At 59.0% G+C, this 24,192-nt stretch overlaps 2 protein-coding genes across 11 annotated transcripts in view; both read right to left on the bottom strand.

The window, feature by feature from the left end:
• Positions 1–7: 7 nt before the first annotated feature.
• Positions 8–8,698, bottom strand: ISLR2 (immunoglobulin superfamily containing leucine rich repeat 2). 6 transcript variants are annotated; one of them, XM_006153364.3, is made up of 3 exons: positions 8,500–8,698; positions 4,656–4,757; positions 8–3,350 (listed from the first exon to the last, which is right to left on the bottom strand). In XM_006153364.3, the coding sequence occupies exon 3, from the start codon at positions 3,340–3,342 to the stop codon at positions 1,108–1,110; it is 2,235 nt and encodes a 744-aa protein (XP_006153426.1). In that variant the 5' UTR covers positions 3,343–3,350; positions 4,656–4,757; positions 8,500–8,698; the 3' UTR covers positions 8–1,107. The 6 variants fall into 6 exon arrangements, with proteins under 6 accessions (XP_006153426.1, XP_006153425.1, XP_014445182.1 ...); XM_006153363.3 differs by lacking the exon at positions 8,500–8,698 and adding an exon at positions 7,563–7,851; XM_014589696.2 differs by lacking the exon at positions 8,500–8,698 and adding an exon at positions 7,563–7,851 and having other exon boundaries at positions 4,656–4,754.
• Positions 8,699–18,575: 9,877 nt separating this feature from the next.
• PML (PML nuclear body scaffold) overlaps positions 18,576–24,192 on the bottom strand; it is a 31,831-nt gene continuing 26,214 nt past the window's right edge. For 2 of the 5 annotated variants that reach the window (XM_006153356.3, XM_006153357.3), the window contains 2 exons: positions 21,115–21,265; positions 18,576–20,236 (listed from right to left, as the gene is read on the bottom strand). In XM_006153356.3, coding sequence (XP_006153418.1) covers positions 19,452–20,236; positions 21,115–21,265 — 936 coding nt within the window. In that variant the 3' untranslated portion in view covers positions 18,576–19,451. Of the gene's footprint in view, positions 20,237–21,114; positions 21,266–24,192 lie in introns of those variants that run through there. The other 3 variants (XM_014589692.2, XM_027773776.1, XM_027773773.1) reach the window with 2 other exon arrangements.

The raw sequence follows: 24,192 nt of genomic DNA, 5'->3' as shown, positions 1-24,192 counted from the left end.
TGCCCCCCCGCCTGCCCCCTACACTACACGCCACACTGTACAGGTCTACTGAGCACGCTGGCCTAGACTACACACCAGCCACACACTATTCTTGTGGAAGGGGGTGGGGCGGGGATCCCGCGGCACGATCGCGCAGGCTTTGTGCAGACACAGACGCCAGCCCAGAGGGACCCGGCCAGGTCCCCATTGACATTCCAGACACCGGCGCCCTGCAGCTAGGACCTCCGCCACCGGGCTGAGCCTGGGAAGCCGCCTGTGACAGGCCCTGAATGCCGCCAACCCCAATGCCCATCAACGAAATTGGCCCCAGACTCAGCCGGCTCCCCGGGAGATAAAGAGGTGCCTGGTCCCAGGCCTGTAAGGTAGTCCAGAGGCCAGAGAAAACGGATTTCTTATCCTCCCGCAGCCCAGTCCCCGCCACACACACACCCAATCTTCCCAGAGCTTGAGAAGGGGGTGTTAGCACCAGACCGGAATGTCGCTGTCTTTGAAAACAACGAAAAGAGGAAAATCAGAACGCAGAACAGCAAAGTCCCCGCCCCGCGCCGGGCTGCAGCGGGCCGAAGTGGGGTAGGGCAAGGGTGGGGAGGGGTAGAAGAACTCGGTTCCCAGTTGGGAGGGGGCTGTAAAACCTAAACTGTAATAAAAACTAGAGATCCATGCCAACCCCCCTGGGCTGCGGGATGTGCCACCCTGAAAGGGCAGGGCAGGGCAGAGTAGAGGCGGGACCCCGCTCCCCCAGGCTCTCTGCCAGAGGTGGGGCTGCCCAGGGCCCAGGGTGGCCAGCAGAGGTTCCCATTTCCGCCCGGTCTCTGGCTTGGCCCGAAGCAACCGGAATGGAGGGGCCCCATCCTGCCTCAAAGGCAGCAGACGGGTTCGGGGAGGAGAGGCGGGACTCTGTGCTGTTGGGGTGGGTTCGTGGTCAGAACCGGGATGTGAGCCGTGAACCGGCCTCCCTAGTAGAAGTTCCCTGCAGTCACTCGGGAGTGATAAGCAGGCACAGTAGTTAAAGTTGGGGTAAGGGGCGGAGCTGCCTCCTGCCAGCCCGAGTTTTCCAGCTCCAGGCACCCCAGAGGGGGCGGGATGGCGGGCTGGGCCGGCCCGGGTTCAGCCCGCCGTCTGCCTGTAGTTGCCGTTAATTTCCTGGGCGATGCTGACTGCCTCTGCGCCCAGGGGAAGCCGGTCACTGTATTCAGAGCCCGCCTCGAACTCCTCAGGGTTGGCCTTGGACTGGGACTCCGCCAGCGAGCAGGCCGCCAGGCTCTCCTCCCTCTGCAGGTCCCCACCTGGGTCCCCCTGCTCCGCGTCTTCGTCAAGGCCCTCTCCCGAGGCCTCCTCCGGCTCCTCCCCACCCGCCTCGCCGCCCGCAGCGTAGCTCTTTTCGGATTCCAGGTAGGAGGCGCGCGGGTCAAAGTCAGCCGCGATGCGCTTCTCCATGGGGTCGGGGGCCTGCGGGCGCAGGATTAAACGGTAGGGCTTGCCCGGGTGTTTGGCCAGCAGATGGCAGCAGGCGGCGCCCAGCAGGGGCACGGTGGCCAGCACCAGAAGGAAGACGCTCACTGTCACGATGACCAGCAGCGACGGCAGCTCCTTCTTGGTGGCGAACACTACCTGCACGTGGCAGGCCCCGCCCGCCAGCGCCAGGCACACGGAGTAGTTGGTGCCCGGCCGCAGCCCGCGGAACCAGTATGCGTTGACGCCCTCCTCCACGCGGGCCCACGGCACTGCTGGGCCGCCCCCGGCCGGACACAGGTAGAGTAGGCGCAGGGGCCGCCGCCCAGGCCGCCCCGCTCCCCCAGCTCCGCTGGGCCCAGGGCCCCAGCGCGCAGCCAGCGGCGTCAGCTGCACCCGCGCCTCGCGCTCGGCCACATCCAGCGCGATGACACCCAACTCGAAGACATGCGGCTTCAGCTCAGCGCTCTGATTGAACGCGTGGTTGGACACGTACCGCGAGGGGTCCCCGTGGCCACAGTGCTGCTCTTCCCCCGGGCCTGCAAGGGCCTGGTCTTCGACCTCTTCTTCCTCACCCGCTTCCTCCTCTGGCCCCACCTCTGACTCTCCAAGGACGCTAACCCGGGCCGGGCCTTGGCCTTTGGCTTTGCTCTCAGGCTTGGAGGGGAGGACGCTGTTACCCCGGCCTTTGGCTGTGGACTTGCGCTCGGAGGTCGGGGCTTGCCCGTCGGTGTCTCCTCCTGCTCCAGGAGCATGCTTCGGAGCCCCGGCTGCCGCCACCGCCACGCGTACTGACGTCGAGTTGGCGCCCAGCTCATTGCGCGCACGACATGTGTACACGCCTGCCTCCTTGGCAGTCAGGAGGGGCACCGACAGGGAGCCATTCTCGAGGGCCAGGAAGCGCGGAGTGGCTGGGGGCGCGGGCCAGGCGGGCGCGGGAGTCGGGATCGGGGTTTCGGTCTGCGTCGTTATGTCCCCATCTCCTTTCCCCTCCTCCTCCGCCCTGTCCTCGTCTTCCTCCCCGCTCGAGACCGGTGGCTCCAAGATTACGGTGCCCCCAGGGATCTGAAGTTGCCATTGCAGACGGGGAGCAGGGTAACCTTCAGCCACGCAGTGTAACATGAACGCCAAGCCTGCGCGCAGGGGCGTGCCCGGCGCCTCCGGCGGCGGCTCTGTGCTCAGACGCACGCTGGGCGGTGCACAGGGCAGGGCGGGCAGGCGGTGCACCGGCACCCCCTGCAGCGCCGGGGGCGAGGCGCACGCAATGGAGTCGGGCTCCGGTAAGGAGACCCGCGTGCTCGCGGCCCAGGCCTGCAGCCACAAGAGCCCGCAGCTACAGTGGAAGGGATTGTGATACAGCTGCAGGTGGGACAGCGCGCTGAGCCCGTCGAAGGTGCCGGGCGCCAGCGAACGCAGGCGGTTGTTGTTGATGCGCAGGGAGCGCAGGTCGGACAGCGAACCCAGCGCGTCCCGGGGCAACGAGCCCAGGCGATTGTGGTTCATTTTGAGCAGCTGCAGCGCGCTCAGGTTGCGCAGGTCGCTCCATGGGAAGCTGGAGATGAAGTTGTGACTCAGGTCCAGGTTCTTGAGCTGGCTCAGCACCGCCAGCGCTCCCGGCTCCACGGTGCGCACTTCATTGTGCGCCAGCCACAGCGACGTGACCTGCGTGACGTCGGCGAAGGCCCCGCGCCGCAGCACCGCGATCTTGTTGGCAGACAGGCTAAGCGTGGTCACGTTGGCTGGCAATCCTTCGGGCACCTCGCGCAGCTCCTTGTAGGCACAGTCGGCGAACTGGTGTGCGTACTTGTCCACGCAGGCGCATGGCTCCGGGCACGCTCTGGCCACTCCTAGCAGCGCCCAGGCCAACCACAGGGTCCAAAGGGGCGCCATGGCGGCTCCTGCAGATGGAAGCCAGGGGAAGAGGGGAGGTGATTCACCAGCCCATTTCTCCACTTACAAGCTCGGTTTTGGCAAACAGTCTAGCGCAGGTCCTGGGGCTCCAGAAACCCTTCAAAGCCCAGGAGCCTCTCTTGGGCCTTATGGGAACTCTTTAAAGGTCTTGGGATTCAAATGGATGCTCTGTCACAGGGTGCTGATTTCCCTTTCCAGCGGCCCCCTCCTGCGCTCTTTTTCTCCCCACTGATCATCCCCTCACCCTGGAGCTGGCCCCTCTGCAGGCTCTGCAGCTAGCTGGTCTTCAGTGGGCTCTGCATTGACCCCTCTGTGTTTCTAAGCCTCCATTTACCCAGTGAAATAGATACATGGGAAGGCTATTTTGTCCACGAGCCCTTTGTCCCACACGCGCTCTCACACACACGCCTGTACAGGCACACAACAATGCGAACACGCGCTTGGGCGTCTCCATCCAACGCCGGCTTCTGCAGGGGTGAACAGGACCTGATGTGCTATCCGGGTCCACAGCGCATTCACAGACACACCCGCATGCAGACACTACATGCCCGGAGACCTCATTGTTCCCTCAGCTGAACCCAGTCTTCGCAATGTTTCCACTACAGGGTAAACCCCTTCCTTGTTCACAGAGAATTGACGGGCATGAGGACAGGGTCCTCACACCTGCGACCCCCACCCAGGAGCACAGACGTGCCCTTGCTCCTGCACACAGCCTTCCACTGAGGTGCAGCCCGCAGGCAGCGAGCAATGCTGAGAACTGGGGTGGGGGCTTAGGGTGGGACGGGAGGAAGCAGAGCTACATGCCTTCTCTGGGCTGCACTGCCCGCCTGGGGAGAAGCAGGGCCGTGCTGTCAACCGTCCCTGTCAACCGTCCGTCTAAGGAGAGGGGGTCCTCTTCCCCATCACCTGGGCTGGGTGAGCTGGGGAATGGTCATTAATGGTGCTCCTTGGGTTTAACGGAGTTCAGGCAGCTCCCCAAGGGCGGAGAGGACCCCAGCCAACAGGTCAAGGGCTGCCACCAGCTAAAGAAGATTCTGCACCTTTTCCCAAAGCTCCATGGTGCCCGAGGGCCCCCATCAAACCTTAGCTTCATACACACAGACGAGCTTATGCAAACTCCCCACCCCCACCTGGGCACCCTCAGGATTAGCAGAGCCCCTCCCACACCCGGTTTTTGGGAACCTGACAGCCTGCTCCCCCCGGGGAAGGCCCCTCCCTCCCGGTTCTTGCCAGACCTAAGGCTGGACCTTCCTCTACCTGGACTGAGGACGGGGGCGGTCCCCACTGCTTACCGTGGCTGGCTGACTCCCAGGACGCCACTCTTAGGCTGCAACCTCCCCTCCAGTCTCAGTGTGGGAGCCTGCACAGCTCGAGGGAGCTCCCCGCATCAGCTGCTGTGGCGTGGGAAAACAGGGGAGGGACAGGTAAGTTTGGGGACTCCCCTGGTCCCGAAGTCCTTTCGTGTCTGTTTTCTCCCCACTTCTCACTGGCTGCAGACTGGAGCGAGTCCTTGCGCGCTCCCAAGCTTGTCGGACACGCGCTTAGCCTCTCCCACCTCCCGCATGGTCGACATTTGTTAAAGCCACAGTGAGCCTCTCCGAGGCCAAGACACGTCTGTCACAAGGGGCGTCCGATGCCCATCGCCCTGAGCTTGGGTCTTCCCAGCCCACTGCACCCCTATAACCACATCTCCCCACGTTTACACACCAGCGGACACTGTCACTAGCTCTCATCACCAGAGCCCCCACATTCAAACACGCTGGAGCACACACAGACCCTCACCCCCTCCAGTTGACCCTCGGGGTTGGAATGGTCTTTTATCATGGACTAGTCCTGTCTTTGTGCTGGGCTCCCGCTCTATTCAAACACATTTCAGAGGCTCACCTTCGCCCCAGGACAGTCACCATTCTCCCCTCTCTCACAGACACATTCACACACACTCACCCTCACGCCCGCCCGTCTCTCCAGCGCCTGTGAAGCTCCACTGCTAATTAAATGCGAGCTGCTTTTACGCCTCGCAACACGTGAGACAAACCATCTTTGAGGAATTTGGGGGGAAAAAAAGGCGTGCGGGGGGGGGGCGTGTCTTTGCCTTTAAACTCTGCGAATATAGCGGATGGCGCAGACACACCTCGAGCGGGACCGCCGAGCTGCGCACAGCCAGGCTCCCGCGCACCCTTCCCTGCGCGCCGGCTGGAGCCGCCTCCTCCCCGAAGCCTCGTTCAACACGATGCATAATTGATAGTGTTAGCAGAGCGCCTCGCCCTCCCTGCCATTTTTGCCTGGAGCTGGGCAGATACAAGCCTTCATCTCCCCCTGCCTCCAGCCAGCCTAACCCGGAGACAGGAACGCACCGTCAGGGCGGGGCTGGGAAGGGGCGCCCCCTACCCGGCCCCCCGCGGTCCCCGCCCAGCCTCTTAAGCTGGAACTCTTTTTGTCTCTTCTTTTGTAGTCAAACCCGCGCCTGAAGCCCACCGGGCAGCGCGGGGGCCTGTGACACTGCTCGGTGAGGCGGATCACGCGGGAATCTTTCTGCGCCCCGGAGAGCCTGTCTGGGTGCACCCAAGGGCCTCACTCATCTCGCTATCTCCGGGCCAAGGGAGTACCGATTTCGCAGCCGACAGTGCCATGGGCAGGGATGTTTCCAAGACGTCTGCTCCTCTTTCCACCGCGGGCTGGGGACTACAGGCGCGAGCATGGCCCCCTGCCCCCAATATCTTCACAGCTGCCTAAGCACACACTGCTCCCCTTCCAAGATCTCCCGAGGCCACGGTGGCCCGCCACCACCCGCCGTCTCACACCCTCATACAACAGCCGGGCTCGGCAGACTTGCAGAACGCTGTTCCGACTCTCGCTCTCTATCTCTGGCGAAAGTCCGACATTTCTTTCGGCGACAAGGAGGCGGAGGCGCGGGGATGTCGAGGCATTTAGCTCAAACCCGGTTTCCGCCCGACTGCCCAGTCTACAGCAGTCCTGAACCTTCAGGTGACTGTCCCAAAGAGGATACTGGCTCAGGGAGACGCGCAGAGCCCACACCCCGGTCCCTTTCCTTACACAGCGAACTCTCGCGCCGCGCGCGTGTTTTGCTGTGGGTCGATGGCGCGGGTTAGGGGCCTCTGCGGAGATCAATACCCCGATTTGAGCGCTGAGCATTTTAATGAGCTGGGAGGGGGTGGGGAAGAGAGACAGGCGAGGCGCACAGCATCTAAAGGGACCACCTGGCCGGTTCCGAGGCGCCTTTGTAAATCGAATGTGAACAGACTCGTGCGCGCACGCCCCAGCCTCCCTCGCCCTTCTGTGCCCGCGCTGCAGGCGGCCCAGGCGTCGGGACCAGCGGCCCGCTCTGCTCGGAGTTCAGAACTCAGAACTGCCCTCCGGCTCGGCCCGGAGTCCGCTCAGCCCACCCAGGGAAGGGCGCCGGGTCCCCCAGGGGGGCTGTGTCTTCAAGAAAGGCCAAGGGGTGTGAGCCCTGTGCCCGGCCCCACCCTGGACGCTGCGCCGGGACGGCCCAAAGTGGGTCTCTAGCCCGGGAGTGAGTGCCTGAGGTTTAGACCCGACTGGGCTGGAGAGCGGTGCGGGCGGCGGGACCCGCAGCGCCTCCTTTGTCTGCGGAGCAAGGGAGGCGTCCTGGGCTTGCCGCCGGGTCTTGGGAACCCCGAAGGGGCGGTCCTGGAGCCCTGGCCCGGGAAGGGGGATCCGAGGAGGCGGGCCCAGATCGCAGGTCCTGGGACTTCCGCGGCTGGGGGAGGAGCGCCCGGGGACGAGGCTGACTCCGCGAAGCTTATGGTGGGCCCCTCCCGGTGTTCACCTCTTTGCTGGTTCTTTTTTGTGTTCGACGGGGAAGTAGACAGGCCGGCCAGGGGGGAGGGGGGACAACTTGGAAGGGGAAGGAACTGGAGAACAGAGTCTGGGGAGCGGAGGGGAGAACAGCCATTCATGAAAAGCCTCCCGGACTGCAGGGACCCGCCCCGCCAGGGTCCGGAGAATATGCGGAACTGCGAGTCAACAACGACCCCTTCTCTGGTTTTCCTGCAGAAGATCCAGAAGCCAGGGGGTCTGGTGGAGGGACAGGAGCCCAGAGAGCGACCAGAAGGGCGCTGTGGTCACTCCAGCGTGGCGCTGCCTCCCGCAGCTCCCTCCCACCCTCTGCACGCGCTTTTGTTCCCCGAGCCTGTCCAGGGGGGAAAGACTCCCCTTACCCCCGCCTTCGACCCCGGAGAGCCCAGTACACGTCCTGGCAGGGCTGGAGCCCGAATCGCTCTGGGCGGAGTCCGCTGAGGCGTGGAGTGGGAGTCTCAGACGCGGAGTCTCCGGGTTCAGCCTCCGAGCTCAGCTAGAAGCCAGCGCGCCCCTCGCCCGGCGGCGCCGGGCGCGCAGGAAGGAGCTGGCTAATGTTATAATGCGAATAACGAGACAGTTACCGGAGGGCTGGGAGTCGGAGCGAAATACCACCCTCGCCGCCGCCCACGTCTTTGATCGTTAAAGAAACAGGCACCTAATCCGGTGTGTGGAAGTCGGGTGCGGGAAAGGACGGATACAAGGTTACACACCATTAGCGCGGGGGCCCCCGATTCTGAATGTTGACTCTGACATTTTTTACCAGGTGGGGTCCCGACCCCAGACAGACCCAGGGCGGAGGGCTGGAGCCCCGTGCTGCTCTTAGCAGATCGATCTTTAATTTCGACCTCGTCGACTCAAGAGTGTTGAGAGCGCGGAGAGGGTTGAAACCCTTCGAATTTGGGGATTGCTCCCGCAGCTCGGTCAGTGTAGGTCTGGGGCGCAGGCCTGGTCCGCGCGCGCCCCCTGCTGGACACCGCCTGCCGGGTGCAGAGGCCGGTCCGTGGCGCAGGGCGTGGGGGGACTAAGACGATCTAGCCAGAGTGCAGCCCCTGACCAAGTGCTGTCGGGGGCTCTGCAGTCCCGCAGCGCAATGTTCCAGCCGGGAGCGCTTGACCAGAGCCTCGCGGCTTTCCTTCCCGTGTCCACTCGGCCTACGTCCAGGAACCCGCAACCTCCTCTCCACTCCCCAACATTGGCACTGCCCCTGCATCGGATCCCAGAGCATTTCCAGCGCCCAGGATGCACTAGATTACCCCTGAGTTCCCCCCGAGCGACTAGTCGGCCCCTGGTACGAACCAATTAGCTAAGTTCTGCTGGGAAGAAGCATCGCATGCACTTTCCGGGCGTCTTGTCTTAGAGTGCGGGGCCTGAGTGCTATGACGTCATAGGGGCTGGAAAATGTCGGCGACCCGCTGGCGCTAAGAACGGCAGAGAACTGTGAAATCGGTAGCAGTGGGTGTACAGGCGAATGTTCTGATGCAAACAACCCGGCCACTGCTCGCTCGGAGTTGCATATGCCCTTGTGTTTTATTTATTTATTTATTTTAGAGAGATTTTTGCTGTAGGGTGTGTGCACCTGCTGGAGAGATAGAGAGAGACAGAAAGTGAGAAATCACCCCTCAGGGGAGATGGCCACTTCTCAATCCCTTCTCTTCCATTCTCCTCTCCGAATTTTGGACACACACACACACACACACACACACACACATGAGCCCCGAGAGTTTTAAGCTGCAAAGCCCAGGCTCCAAAGTGTTGGACATTACGCCATCTGCTGGTCCCCATGCTCTTGTATTTTATTTATTTATTTATTTTTGGGAGAGGTTTTTGCTATAGGGCGCAGGCGCTCGCCAGAAAGACAGAGCCTCCATTCTCCTCTCGGGATCCTGGGCACGCATGCACACATGCCCGGCGTGAGTTCAAGCCACCATGTCCGGGACTCGAACCACGGTCGACTACATGGGAGCCCCCCCCCCTCTTGTATTTTTACCGGGCTTGGGAACGACCTGACCACTTGCCTGGAGCCGTGTAAGTGTTCTCTGGGTAGAAATAAGAGCCGGGGCCAGGTGGGCACCAGACACCCCAGCGTAGCCTGCTCTGGAGGCCTTCCCTCCCTCCAGCCAGAAACTCCTGGACCTTCACAGCTTGCCGCCTTTGAGCCTCTGCTACAGGCAGTGTTACACACACACCGCCCTCAGCTGCTTTCCCTTCCAATTCTAGCAGAAAGGTGACTTCTTCAGGAAGCCAGGCCCCGTGTGCTCTGCCCCACACACTTCGGCCACTTTTTTCCTCAACTACACTCTATGCAGTGGTTAACAGGACAGCTTCCAGCTGCAGACTCCATCATGTACTGGCTGTGTGACCTTGACCAAGTTACTTAACCTCTCTGTGCCTCAGGGAAAAAGGGCCTACATAAGAATACTTGTGTTTTTGAGTCACTCTGAGGATTAAATGTATCAATACATGCAAAGTACCTGGCTCTTAGTACTTAGTAAATAAGCTCATTTACATGTTTTTCTTTTCTTCTCCTTCTTTTTTTAGTTGCTAGAGGGTGGGTGCATTCACTGGAGAGAGAGAGAAATCACCCCTCAGGAGGGACGGCCACACCTAATCGCTTCTCCTCCATTCTCCTCTTGGAATTTTGGGTATGCACACACTAATTCCCAGCATGTTTTTCGAACCAACAGGTCCTGGCCGTGAACTGCACCATTGGCCATGTGAGATCCAGCCACCTTAACCACCAGGCCTCTAGTGGTTAGAGAAAAAAAAGGCTGGCTTATTATTGCTGTGTCAGATTGCATGCAGGGACGCTGAGTCAGGATGCACACACCTCTCCAGCCTCTGTCCTGCCGCTGTCACAGGGAGGACCTTGGCTTGGCCTCTAGATCGCTCTCTGCCAACCCCCCACACATGCACACACATGCACACCCCTAGTGTACAGGTTGCTGTGACTGTCACTAGCATGCCTGTTAGGGAAGAGAGGCCTGCAGCTGCAGACTTGACAGAGGTTTTTAATTAAACCCACATTCGGTTTAAGTATTTATTGGGCTCTGTGACTTTAATTATTTTCTAGGGAAAAACAACAACAACAACAAAATCCACATTTGCCTATGGAAAGAATGTTGATTTCAGAGAAATGTAGCAACCTGTGGCAGTTGGCTGGGGGCCACCGGGAGGAATTTCCTGAATGGTTCCAATGAAGCTCGACATTATTAATAATCCGGGATCCAGCCCACGACCTCCCTCCCAGTGCTTTCATGAAATCAGCATAACACGCTGGCGAGGCTGTTTATTGCCATCAAAATTAACGACAGCTTTTCCAGCGGCAACTCGCGTAATTATCTGGGTGTGTGCTTGTCTCGCTGAAGATGAAGTCCTGCCTGGAAGAGGCCGTGGTCCTGCATGTGAGGCTGTCCCACCCTCCATCCCCACCACCAGACAGGGCTCACTGCAGTACAGGGCTGGGGCAGGGCAGGAGGGGCAGGGGCTTGCGTAGGTTGCTCCCATCTGGGGTCACAAATTCCCAGCTTGGAGGGTGGAAACTGGCATGTCACCTCACCATCAAGAAGCAAGGCCGGCTTCAGGGCTGGTCGATTCCGGGCCTTGGTAACAGCACCAGCCCTAGGTTCTCCTGTCTCTCCCCTCTGCCACTCAAAGGGCTTCTCCTGAGGCTTCAGCCTGTGTCCCTTGGTGCCATGGAGGGGTCCAGCCATAGCTGCAGTAGTATGTGGGGATCTCAAAGAGCTTGCAGGACAATGGAACTAAGGTACAAATAAAAAATGGACATCCGTGCGTAGATTTTGCATAGCGTGCATTTCGCATGAACTTTTTGAAGGACCAGCCCACCCCGGATACTCATTGCTAACAGAATAGTGAAGCAGGGAGACTGGATTCTCATTCCAGAAGCCACAGGCCCTCCCTGGGTTTGACTCACACATGCTAGGACTCCCTATCACTGGCTAAGGAGATGGGATTGATTGGCTTCTAGTCTCCTTCCAGCCCTGAAGTCGATATTGAGGCGTCAACCCCAAGTTCCCTACGAGGAGGAAATCCTCTTCCAATAGAAGGACGGGAGTTACGTATCCAGAACATCCTAATGTCGGGTCGGGATGAATCAGCATCAGAGTGGCCATCCTTGCAACTAATTCTATGATACTTCCTTACCTGGACACTAGACCAGTCAGTGTCCCTGGTCCGTGGCCAAGGTCAGGGCCTGGGCTGGGTCAGGGTCAGGGTCAGAGCAGTTTGCGTGGCCAGGTTCAGGGAGCTCTCTGTGGAAGGCATACAAACCAGACGACCAGCACTTTCACGGAATTCTTGGAAGCATAAAAATCTGTTCTTGGAAATGCCCGTGCTGGGATCCAAAGTTATTTTGGGAGCAGTGAAAGCTTCCGCCGTCGGTTGGCTATTTATGAACAGGAGATGCTCATGACGGCAAAGATGTTCCTCCATGACTTCACATCCTGTGAACAGGTCACCAGCCCCGTGGCAGAGAAGAGAGGAACATCACCATCGAGGTGCCAAACAGGAGGCAGAATTCACCCTCAGTCTTACAAAGAATGCAGAGGCAGAGCAGGGGTGCAGGGGTGCATGGAGCACCCCAGCTGGAAACCTCCAGCCTCGTGAATTCAATGTGGATATTCATTTTTTTTAATCGTTTATTCATAATGGATCATGCACAGTAGAGGGAGAGAAGCAGAGACTCTCCCCACGGGGTCTGGTCACACCCTATCTCCCCAGTCCTTCACCCCTTCTGATCCCGGGCACTCAATCACACGAACAGCGTGTTCCAGACCTGCCAGGCCGGTTGCCACGCAGACCTGGCTTCCCCGAGCAGCGCCCCGCCGCTGTGCCGTGGGGCCGGCCCTCACTGTGTGACCCCAAGCAACTCGGCTGTCCCCTCTTCCATTCTCTTGATGGCCGCTGACCAGACCAGAGAGAGCTGCCCTGAGGCCCTGCCTTGCAGGGCAGTTCCTGGGGTGCTGTGGATTTAGAAGACTGTGCAGACCACGTTGGCGATTCGGGGAGCAGGCTGCCATCTCTGTCCTGTGTGGACCACTGCTTCTGTCCCTCCTCGTGTCCCTGGCGGTTTCTCTGTCCTCTCCCCATCACACGGGAACAGGCCTTGTCTCGAGGCTAGCATGAGCTTGGGCCTCAGGAGCCACCCTGCCCCCTCAGCTGCTGTGCATGGCTCTGTGGGCAGGGGTCCTCCAGCCTCAAAACTCTCCCCAAGGCCCTTCACGTGGGGCGGGCTGACAGTGGGAGATTAAACCCTGCCCACTGACTCTCCAGAGCCTGGTCCACCCGCTGCCCTTCCCCTCTGCTCAGTGACCCTCCGTCCTTCCCCATGTGGGGCCCCCAGCAGACCCATGAGAGCAGGACTGGGGTTCTCTCCCTCCCCATCCCCTAGACCCATGGCTCCCAGAGGGCTGTCCGAGACTTCTTGTCCACAGTTCTCCTCGAGGCCTAGGACAGCACAGAGGGGCTCAGGGTAGGTGGAAAAACCCCAAATGTTCTCTTGGCCGTCTCTGGCCTCTTGCTGTCAAGAGGTTCTTTTCATTGTTTTTTTGGAAATGGTTTGCAGAGGCAGGGCTGAGACAGGTTTTGTGTGCAGGTTGATGGAAAGGCCCCAGCAGGACCCAGGAGGGAGTTAGGCCAGCAGGGAGGGAGATGAAGAGCCACAGAAGGTTCAGGCCCAGCGGACCCTGGGGAGCTCTAAAGGGAAAGCTCGTGGGTGTGGGAGGCGGGGCTGTCCTCTCCAGGGCTGCCCCATGGAGATTCTGTGCCTGTGGGCTACCCACTCCGGCACTCTGGGAAGACTCGTGATGCCTTAGAGGAGGGACAGAGACGGGAGCTGCCACGACTCCCTCAAAGGGTCCCAGGGTCACCGAGCACCACGGCGCCAGGCCTGGAGGGTCCCTTGTCCAGTCCCTTACCCATGGGGCCGGGCAAGGCCCCCGTGTGGAGCTTCTCGGAGAAGCCCTCTGGGCCCTCTGGGCCAAGGATGTGCAGAGTCTGACAGCCAGTAGCCAGTTTGCTGCTGGCAAGGCCCTCAAGAATCTTGGACAGGGTGGGGCAGGGCAGGTGCCCAGAGCAGGTCAGAGGTCAGGAGTCGGGGACTGTGCCTGCTTTTCCACTGAGTTCCTGGGGACTTCAGAAGCCTTGCTTCTCTTTGGGCCTTGGTTCCCCCTCCTGTACTGCGGAGCCAAACGTCCCTCCTGCCTGCTGCCTCTCCTCAGGCCTGTCCCCACCAAATCCAGACTGAGGAAGGGTCCCTCAGGAAGGCACAGTCCCCTTCATTCCCTCTCTGGTGTGCCCCCACGAGGTTTCCCCAGGGAAGCCAGTGGACCCAGCAGTGTCTGTGAACGCCTCGGCGTCCTCTCCTGTTGTCCTTATCTCCAGACCCAGCTTGGAGACTTGATGTATTTATTTTCTCTCCCAGGGTCCCTTCTGCCCAACCCACATCTCTGTGTGCTGAGAAAAGTGACCTTGGTGCAGATGGCTGTCTGGCAGCCAGGTGGGGGTGAGGAGGAGAGTGGCTTCTATGCTATAAATCCCTCCAGCTTGCAGCAGGGTCACCCCACCAGGGTAGAGGAGACAGTCAGGGAGGCTTGGGGAGAAGGACGGGGCGCCAGGAGTCGCTGGGCACGGAGTCTGCTTGATCCTCGATGGACTAGAACCAGGAGAGGAGGAGACAGAAGGGAAGGGAAAGAAGGGGGAAAGAGAGGGGACATGCAGAGGGAGGGGCGGAGGGGAGGAAGCAGACTGCATTCGGGTGTGTTCTAGGAGCCCACCCGATGCCCCCGCTCCAGGGTGCTGGCTGCAGTCACTTTCCATGGTGTTGCCGACTTGCCATTTCATCCTCTCAGCTGTGCAGTGTGTTGTCACATCCAATCTGCGTGTGGGTCACAGAGGCTAAGCGTTTGCCGAGGTCACATGGCAGGGAGGGATGTGAACCCGGGCCTCCCCAAAGCTCATGTTTGAACCGCCACACACACACCATGCCCTGGTCTCAAGCCAGCTCTGCCGGGGCTCCTCTGGGGGTCCCGCCTGGCCCAGCCCCTGCCTCCTCCTTGGTTGGTGAGCTTTATAGTGGAATGGGCTGCCCCCCGGGCCACGGGGCTGACCGCCCAGGGAGCACGGCAGGGAGCGGCCTCCGTCCAGTGCCCCCCAGGCCCTCTGCAGTGGGTGCAGCCAGGCGACAGACAGCGGGTTTCACCATACCTCCTTATCACCCTGTCGGCCTGGCTGGCTGTTTGGAAAATGCCTGTGGTTAGCTAGCTAGCTTTTGAAATCTTCTTGGCCATCAGTGTAGGATATTTATAATATTTATAAACTGACTTTAGCATAGTCCAGGCAGCTGGTCTTTTAGAGAATTCCTTTGAGTTGAGTTGAAGGAAGTTCCCTGAGCCAAGAATGAAGGAATTTTCTCCTCACTTGACAGCAAATGTATTTTGAAAGGCTGGATAGACTTCTGAACTTAGTGGGATTTTGTTTTGTTTTGTTTTGTTTCCTGTTGTTTTTGGTTTTGTTTTAGTATGGGGGGAATCAGTCAAAATTCTAGATCCTTCTCTCAACAGTCTCCGTGGGCTTCAGCTTTATTCAGGTCCAAAGGGTTTACCCAGGAACTGGAGACCACCATAATGATAATGTTGCCCCTCCCAGCCCTAGGCCCTGCCCACCTAGGCCTACAGGGGCCCTGACCTCAGAGACCCCAGCTGACGCCCTCCCCTTCTCCTCCAACCTAGCCCCACTTGTTCCCACCCACATGGAGGGTTAGTACCCCTCTTGACCTCCGCTTGTTGCACTTAACTGGGGAGGGAGCGCCCTAAATCATGCCTTCTGGACAGGGGTAATAAGGCCCCACGGGAGGGGGTGGCTGACCACCTTAGCTCTTCAATGCCCTCAGGAGTGTAACTGTGTAAGGAGACCTGAAGCGAGCTCTGTTTGCAGGTGATATTTCTGAATTGCGTGTGCTCACCAGAGAGAGCGGGAAGAGAGAAACTATTCCCGGTGGGGCGTGGTCACACTGCAACCTTAATCCTGCTTCTTCATCCCTCAGGACTGGGGGCACACATGCACCCAGCATGGTTTTCAAGCTGCAGAGGCCAAGATTCAAACCACAGCTGTCTGTGGGATCCAGGTTTGCTGCAGAGCACTTAAGCACTGCCCCGTGGGGCCAGCCCTAAGACAGGACCCTATATCTAGAAAAATCCAAGGAATCTACTGTGCTCTGTGACATTAAAATTTTGCTCCTTATAGGGAGTAAAAATGGGGAGGCAGTTGAGCAACATCGCCCTGGAGGAAAAAGCTAGAATTAGGATAAGTTCGAACATGGGGACCAGAGGATTGGGGGGTAGCTTTCAGGGACCTGCCTTCCACATCACCCGACACTGACAGGCCAGGAGGGTATAAGAGAGTGACCAGGAGCTCCACTACCCCCTGACATAGAACCACGCACCCCGTAGTGTGGGCCACAGATGGTGTCAGTCTAGACACAGTCTCCTGCAGGCAAATCCCAGCTCGCACATGCAAGTTTAATGTCCCCGACAGGTGACTCAGCCTTGCCGCTCCCCTTTGTCCATCTGCAGGATGACGAGGCGACCGCAGGTGGTGGCCGGGAAGACTGACTATTAGGTAAGCATCTCTCCAACGTGTTATTCCTGGCTTGTCCTGGGGCTCTCCCTGCAAGGACCTCCAAGCCCATTCCTTGGTCTCTCTGGTCTGACTGGTGCACACTGGCCCCACTGGAAGCTTCTAGAAGAGGACTTTGGGGTGGGTACCAGACCATCCTTGCAGTGCGAATTGGGGATCTTACTCTGAAGCTCCTGCCTCCTGTCAGAGGTCCGTAGGCTTTTCAGTTGCTGACATCCCAGAGCCCAAAGGGCGGCTCTACCTCCATTTCTAACTGAACTCCCAGCTTGGATCAATTCTAACTCCCTTCCTAGTCTTAACTGCCAAGCGCAACCCTAAATCTGATCCAATTCCAAACCCTAACCTTAGGGCTCCCTTAGCTTTAGCCCTAACCTTTCCCCTGGATCCCAACCTCAGTGTCACACAGTTCTGACTGCACCCCCACCCTGCTCTAATTCCGCTGTCAGCAGTCTCCCTAAATTCGAGCACTCCCTTTCCTGGCCACCGGTTTTGCCACAGCTATGTCCTTTCAGGGCTGAGAGCCACTGAACATCCTCAGTGGATCTTTCAAGAACCCCTCATTGTCCCGACCACCCGCAGGACAGTTGAACAGGTTTCCTGAGGGAAGGAGTGAGAGACGGACGAACAGCGCAGTGCTACAACTCTTCAGGGTCGTCTGTTTATTGTGGGCAGCGCGGAGACAACGCGGTGTCACAACTCTTCAGGGTCTCTTCAGGGTTGTCAGGAGACAACGTGATGTCATAACTCTTCAGGGTCTCTTCAGGGTTGTCAGGAGACGACGCGGTGTTACAACTCTTCAGGGTCGTCAGGAGACGACGCGGTGTCACAATTCTTCAGGGTTGTCCGGAGACGACGCGGTGTCACAACTCTTCAGGGTCTCTTCAGGGTCGTCAGGAGACGATGCGGTGTCACAACTCTTCAGGGCCGTCTGTTTATTGTGGGCAGCATGGAGACGACACAGTGTCACAGCTCTTCAGGGTCGTCAGGAGACGACGCGGTGTCACAACTCTTCAGGGCCGTGAGGAGACGACGTGGTGTCACAACTCTTCGGGGCCGTCTGGAGACACGCGGTGTGGCGCAGTGTTACAACTCTTCAGGGTCGTCTGTTTATTGTGTCTGTTTATTGTGTTATTGCAGCATGGAGACGACAGTGTTACAACTCTTCAGGGCCGTCTGGAGACAACGCGGTGTTACAACTCTTCAGGGTCTTCAGCGTCATCTGGCGATTGTGGGCCAGGGATGTGGTTATATACATGTTGGTGGGCAGTGATTGGTTGAATGGATTGTAAAAGGTGGGTTATGATTGGTTGCTTTGTGGACCAATCATGAGGTGCCAGATATGCAAATCTGAAGGATTCTAAGCTCACTGATTTGCTATGGGAAGTGACCAATCAGAGTATGGTTTTGATGGTGAGTTTTTTTTTTTTTTTTTTAGAGGTTTTCACTATAGGGCGCGTGCGCTCACCAGACAGAGAGAGACAGAGAGACAGAAAGCAAGAAATCACCCCCCAGGGGGGATGGTCATGCCGCAATCCCTTCTCCTTCATTTTCCTCTCAGGATCTTGGGCACGCACGCACATGTGCCTGGCGTGAGTTCTAAGCCACTGGGTCCGGGACGCGAACTGCGGTCGACTACGTGGGGGTCCAGCGACATAGCCATTACGCTAACTGCTGGTTCCCAGTGGTGAGGTTTTGAAGGGGAGCCAATCATGGCCTTTGGCGTTGTGTAATTGTTTGCTCTCTGAGCCTAAGACGGCAATAGTGAGAGACTCATGAAAATGGCCTCGGCAGACTCGCTGGTGTGCAGCCTCCCACACCTCATTAGCATTATTTTAAGCAACCAGAAATCCTGGCGTTGATAGGTTGTTAAAATAAACATGAAATGTTTAACATGTAAAAACTCTTTCTCCGAGTACGACCTACCTAAGGACTCTGGGCCACTGCCAGAAGCATGCCATCCCAGCACTGAGCTCCACTGTTAGTCCCCACCCACATTGCCACCAAGCAGCCACCTAGGTTGAGCCTGGCGGGGCTGTGGCGCCCTCTGCTGGCCGAGTGTGGGAGCGGCCCTAGCTGAGCTCCCCTTTGCTGGGCTGGTCTATAAGGGAGGTATTGACCTCTCTGGCCTGATGTTTGCTGCACCACGCTCACGCCTAGGAGTTCTCTTCGTTGCAAGAGAACTCTCACCCCAAGACCCCCCCAGTTGTCTGCTGGGTCCCAGGTCTCGTTCTTTATTCCCCTGAAGACAAGCCCATGTACTTTTGGTTAAGATCGGGTGTCTGGTAATTTTCCTATATTTATAAAGCAGTGACACTGTCATCTTGGTCGTGAATAACCACCAAGGATGGGGCAGCTGAGGGAGCTCAGGGGCCTTCCAGGCCGTCAGCCCATTTTACAGATGAGGGCCCTGAGGCCCTGGAAGAGCCTTTTTCTAGGCCACTCAACACACGCCACTGGAGATAGGACAGGACGTTTGCTGCTGTTCACGCTGCTGCTCCGGGAGCAGCCTGCTGGAAGCACACGTCAGAATCATCGGAGAGCCTGTTCCAATGCAGATGCTGGCCCCACCCTGAGTGTGACGCATTGGTCAGAGGGAGGGCCCACAGGTCTGTGTTTCTTTTTTAAAAGAAAATATTTAATTTTATTTATCATTCTTCATATTATTTTAATTTGCTACAGTGCGCACACACCCACCAGAGAGAGAGAGACAGAAAGAAAAAAGTGAGAAAGCAAGCCACCAGGTCTGGGACTTGAACCATAGTCGGGCATGTGGGAATCCAGCTTCTCAACCCCCACACCACCTGCTGGCCCCATGGGTCTGCATTTCTAAGAGGCTCCCCAGGGAATGCCACCTCAGGGGGTCAGTGGAGGTTCCTGGGCTACCCCTCAAGCAGTGGAGCACAAGCACATTCTGGAAGACTCCTGGGGCATGCTGAGGGCAGGAGTGGGGCAGGAAGAACGAGGGCCATGCAGAGAAGGGTCTGGTGGCCTGAGGGCTGGAGAGTAAAGCTGTGATGAACAGGAGGCATTTGTGCGGCTGGGAGGGAACACGCGAGCTTGGAGGGGACGGACCTCGAAAACAGGGACACACATGGAGCAGCAGCAGCTTCCATCCCTGCTGCTGAGACCCCATGCGGTAAAACGGCCCTGAAGGGAAGGGCACAGAGCTGGCCTCAGGCAGGCAGAGGCTGGGCGGGCCAAACTGCCAGGGCAGTTTGGTTCAAAAGGCACTTTGGGCGTCCAGGGAGCTGCAGGTGCAGCTGTCAGCAGGTCCCCTGGGCAGTGGCTAGGGATAGGGGAGGAGGTTTGTGATAGTGGCAGATGGGGTGGCTACTGTAAGATGGGGTCCTTAGCTGGCTGGAGGCTATACCTCTTCACCCAGCACCTCCCTGGGCTGGGCGCCCCTGGGGTGGGTCCCCAGCCTTCTCAGTAGGAATTTTAGAGAAGGGCAATTTGGTCCCAGAAAGAAGAATTGATTCTAGACTAAATGACAGCTGAGTACAGAGATCAGAACCTGGGAATGCTGCAAAGGGTGGGGCTTGGCTCAGGGAGCCCATTCCTCTCTGCCAGCCAGAGACCCCTGGCCAGTCACCCTCTCAGCTCTGCTGGGAGGCCTCCTCTGCCGAGCTGTGGGCAGCGGGCGGGACAGAGGAGCCTTCTGCCCGTGCCAAGGCCAGCCTCTCAGACAGGCCCTCGAAGTAGGTGCCCAGAGCCTGCAGGGGAATCGCGGGCTGGGCTGGGAATGGCAAGGTGGTCTGCAGGCTCAGGTAGCGGCAGTACCGCTTCAAGCCCCCCTGGGGGTCACGGCGGTGTGCGGCCAGCAGCTCCCGGAAGCTGACGTTGTGCAGGGCTAGGAGGCGGGCCTGGGCCCGCAGCAGAACGGCCGCCCGTACCAGCGGCTGCAGGGAGGCAAAGCACTGGAGGCTGGTGACCGGGTAGACGTGCAGGGCCAGCTGGGGGCCGGGAGAAACCTCCAGGAGGCGGCACAGGTCACGCATGGCCAGCACGGCGGCCAGTGCGCTGCGCTCGCTCACGTTCCTGGCCAGGTAGGTCTTGGCCAGGCTCTTGAGCTGGAAGCTGCTGGCTCCTGGCACACGTTCCCGGATGAGGGGCAGGACAGCCAGGAAGCCGGAGACGGCCTCCCTGAATTCCCACAGCCTGTTCATGTCCTCCAGGGCCTGGAAGAAATTGGGGAGGCCGGGCCCCCACAGCTTATAGCAGGCCAGGATGGGGCAGTGCATGGCACCTAGGAAGCCGAGGAAGTGCTGCAGGCCCGTCTCCAGGGAGACAGCCTTGGAGTGGACGCCGAAGGCCTCGGTGTGGATGAGCACCCGGAACCTGCTTTCCCGGCTCACGGCTGCCAGCTGGCTAATCTTCTGGGCTGGGCAGGAAAGAAGGGCAGGGTGAGACCCCAGGGCCCCATGGTGAGACTCCGTGGGGCAACAGCAGGGGGTCTCCCAGGGCTGCCAAGGCCCACCTAGACACCCCACCTGGGGCCTGTAGGCAGGTGTCAAACCTCGTCCTGCAAACGCAGCTCTGTCCGGCTCTGATGGGACAGAGGTCAGAAGGCCAACAGGGCTGCCCTCCAAACACTCCCAGTTCACCAGCTGGGGAACCATGCTGCCCCTCCCTCTGCCCATCTGTCAAGCCCTTTGGGTCCAGGCCCCTCTTGTCTGTCTTCCACCCCACCCACCGGAGGTTCCAGACTGCACACAGCTCCACTCAAATCCCAGCAGCCATTTAGCAAAGGCTCCCAGCCCAGGCAGAGCCCTGCCCGGTCCACCCCGCTCAGAGTGTCTTAGGTCTGCAGGTGACCTTCCTGCCCCTGGTGAACACCCACTGTCCCTGGCTGGCTGGGCAGGCCCGCAGTTGAGTCCTGCCCCTGGGCGGATGTAGGAGCAGCACTACACCACAGGCAGTTGAGGGGCTTCTGGGTGAAGGACTCGCTCGCTGTCCCCGTGCAGCCGCCTTGGCATGACCCCGCCATGCTTAGACGGCAGGTCTTGCGGCAGTAGGCCCATACGCCCAGTTTCTGAGTAGAAATGTGTTCCCAAGGCTCTCTGTCCTCGAGGACCAGGCCTCAGCACCGCTGGCCTCATGGAGGCACGCTCAGGCTCCGGTCGAAGCAGGTGTCCTTACTCCAACCACCCGTGACACGCCAACCGCCAGAGCTCAGGGACCCTCAGACGGCTCTGCCTAACTGCTCTTGGGAGCTCTGAGACTAAGCTAGAGGGGTGGGGCGGCCCCAGGAGAACCCACTTTCATTGTCAATCTTGATGTCAAAGAAAACCAGGGGCCTGTCTTCCTCTTGGGGGTCGGCGAGGCTCTCGTCCAGGACCCTGAAGGAGTCGGGGCCCTCCAGCTGGAGGTCGCTGGCCTCACTGCTGCTGTCCTCCGGCTCCTGGGAGCACTGCAACACAGAAGCCAAGAGGTCAGGGCTCTGGCCAGGGTGCTGGGAAGGGGAGCTCGCGTCCTGGACCCAGGAGTGTGCGTGGGAGTGCGGGAACACGGGTACTGCACGGCTGGAGGCATCTGCGTGGGGTGTATGAGGGCCACCGGGAAAGGAGACATGTGTGCACAAGAGCGTGTGCATGAATGGTGCAAGCCGTGTGCGCCAGGGCACACATCGTAGTGACTGGGTGGCAGAGTGAGCATGTGGAGAGGCTGTGAATCTGTAAGTGTGCATTGACACAGGAGTGTGAAAGTGCAACAGGTGAGTAAGCGTGAGTGGGTGAGCTGGCTGCTGGCTGGGCTTGAGGAGGGGGGCAGGGCCTGCAAGGCCTGAACACAGAGGAAACGTCACAAATGATGTCTACAGAGCCTGGCTCTTCTTGTCCCCAAAGTCAGCTGAGTCCCCGTGTTCTGCACCACGGGGCTGGGGAATGGCTGCTAGGCCGTGGATGTGCAGGGTCCCAGAGGCCGGAGCTCGGAACCCAGGCTCTGGGTCACTGAATATCCATGCCTGGCTGCTCAGAGCGGCCTGAGTGCTGGGCATGTGCAGGCTCTGTTCTCTCCAGCACAAGGGCCCGGCAGGTTGGAAGGCCTGCGGTGAGCCAGGGGAGGGCAAGGGCTCTGGTGCTAAGATTTTCCCCAAGGAGCAGGGGCTGCAGAGGGGGCGGTGCCCCTGACAGATACCTAGGGCTAACTGATTACCAGCTGCATGGCTGCCGGGCCAGGGGCTTGGTCTGGGTAACTAGACCTCTAAAGGCCACCTGAGGACATAAGCCAGCGACCAGGAGGCACTGTCACAGGGTCACAGGGCCAGCTGGGAGGGACCAGCGTAGACCTCGGGGCTTTCCCTGTGGACTGTCCACAGGGATGGTACACCTGGGGCTGAGGCCTTTTACCTCTGGTGAGGCCCGACCTGGGAGATAACAGCATAACCCCCAGGCCCTCCCACTGTCCAGGGAAACATGCAAAACTTGAAAAGTCGTTGCTGCCAAGTGAGTGGAAATGGGGCGGCTGTTCCCCAGGAGTGGCTGGGTTTCACTCTGTGTCCTATCACCCTGCTTGAGGCCACTGAAGTCCCCCAGGCACAGACAGAAGAAACAGCGACTCCGTGGAGGGCTGGGTCTGCCTCTTTAGACAGAGAGTTCGCCATGCCTTGCTGCTCCGTGGCCCTGACTGGCCTCACTGCCAAGGTGGGGCCAAGGGCGGTCAGCCGTGCCTTGCTCCGAGTGCCCATCCTGCCCCTGTCCTCTGCCAGGCGTCCCCTTGCAGTTACCAGCCCGGGGACTGCAGGCTCCATCTGCTCCCTCTGGGAGGATCAGCTGTCTTCTCTCTCCCCACAACAGCACACTCTCACTCCGGCTGCACCCTCCCCGGCCTCAGCTCCCGCTGGCACACACTGGAGCCTCGCTCTTCAAGGCCTCTGCCACCCCCTGGCATGGGACATGGCACGCTGGCTCTTTCCATTGCTCTTTTGTTCCAGATGTATCTTCAAAAGCCTGTTTGAGTCTCCATCTGCCCCCTGTCTTCTGGCGGGGTCTCCTCAGGCCCGACAGCTGTCTTCCCTCCTTCGGAGCTTCCTGGAGTGGCTGTGTCTCTGGTTCCTCCCATCTTCACACCAGGGTCTTTTACAGTGACCATCAGAAACTCATCTGTAGAGCCACCCATTGTCCTGAGGCCATGAAGTGTCCTTTGTCCTGAGTTTACAGCAGGAAACCCTGCTGGCCCCCCTTCATAAAAAGACACCCTCTTTCCTGTCCACATAGGAAAGGCTGCATCTCTCAGTCCTGGCCTCTTCCTCTAGCTGTGACCTCCACGCAGCACGGCCACCCCATGGGCTGCTCTCACGTAACGCCTTCCATTACACGCCAGCCAGCTGAAAACTCACAGCTCCCCTCCTCCCTTTCACTCCCAGCAACACAGCTGGGAGGGCAGGAACGTTTAAATAAGACTTTTATAAAGACCCAGGTTTACCAGGAAGCCAGCACAGAGGGGCTGGCATAGGACACCCCATGGCCTATTCTACAAATCCGGGCAACTGGGTGCAGGGGTGGGGTGGCATAGAGAGGAGTGCCCATAGGGGAGGCGAGATCCACTTAGAAGGGAAAAGCAAGAGAGGGCAGAAGGCGATGGGGCTGGGGACGAGGCCCATGGGGGACTGGAGTTAGAGAAAACCGTTGGGAGCTATGGAGTGGGAGACGGTGAGAGCCAGAGGGAGGGAGCCAGGAGTGCCGCGCCCCAGCCAGAGCCCACTAATGCTCTGAGCAAGACGCAAGTCAATACGGCATTTTCTATCTTTCTCCTCCTTTCTTTCTCTCTTTTCAAAAATGTTGCCAGAGGTTATGTGCACTCACTGGAGAGACACACAGAGAGAGGGGAAGTGAGAAAAGTATCCCCAGGCGGCATGGTCACACCCAAATCTCTTCTCCTCTGTCTTCTCTCCTTTTGGGATTTGGGGCATGTACACACCCGCCCTGTCGAGCCACCAGCTCTGGAACGTGAACCACGCCGTTGGCCACGCGGGATCCAGCTACCGGAACGACTCTGCCGCGGGACGGCCCTATTTCTTCACTGTATTTGGTTCGTAGAGTGTTTCTTATGCAAAGTTCAGGCCAGTGAGATGGTGTGGATGTTAAGTACTGTATCCCGCATGACTGACTGCTGGTTTGAGTCCTGGACCTGGCAGCTTGAAAAACACACCTAGCACTTGTATGTACGTGTACCTGAGATCCCAAGAGGGGATTGGAGGAGAAAGGGATTGCAGGTGGCCATACCTGGGGATTGGGGGGGGGGCGTGATTTCTCACTTTCCCTCTCTTTGTCTCTCTGGGGAGCACATACCCTATAGCAAATTTTAAAAATTAAAAATAAATTTAAAATACCCCACGAC

The sequence above is a fragment of the Tupaia chinensis genome, unplaced genomic scaffold (genome assembly GCF_000334495.1).
Source record: "Tupaia chinensis unplaced genomic scaffold, TupChi_1.0 Scaffold000369_1, whole genome shotgun sequence".
Lineage (NCBI taxonomy): Eukaryota > Metazoa > Chordata > Mammalia > Scandentia > Tupaiidae > Tupaia > Tupaia belangeri.
This window is presented reverse-complemented; position numbering and strand designations above follow the sequence as displayed.

Bases quoted from the DNA above. Each gene is read 5' to 3' on its own strand.
- ISLR2 (XM_006153364.3), bottom strand. From the start codon at position 3,342: ATGGCGCCCCTTTGGACCCTGTGGTTGGCCTGGGCGCTGCTAGGAGTG.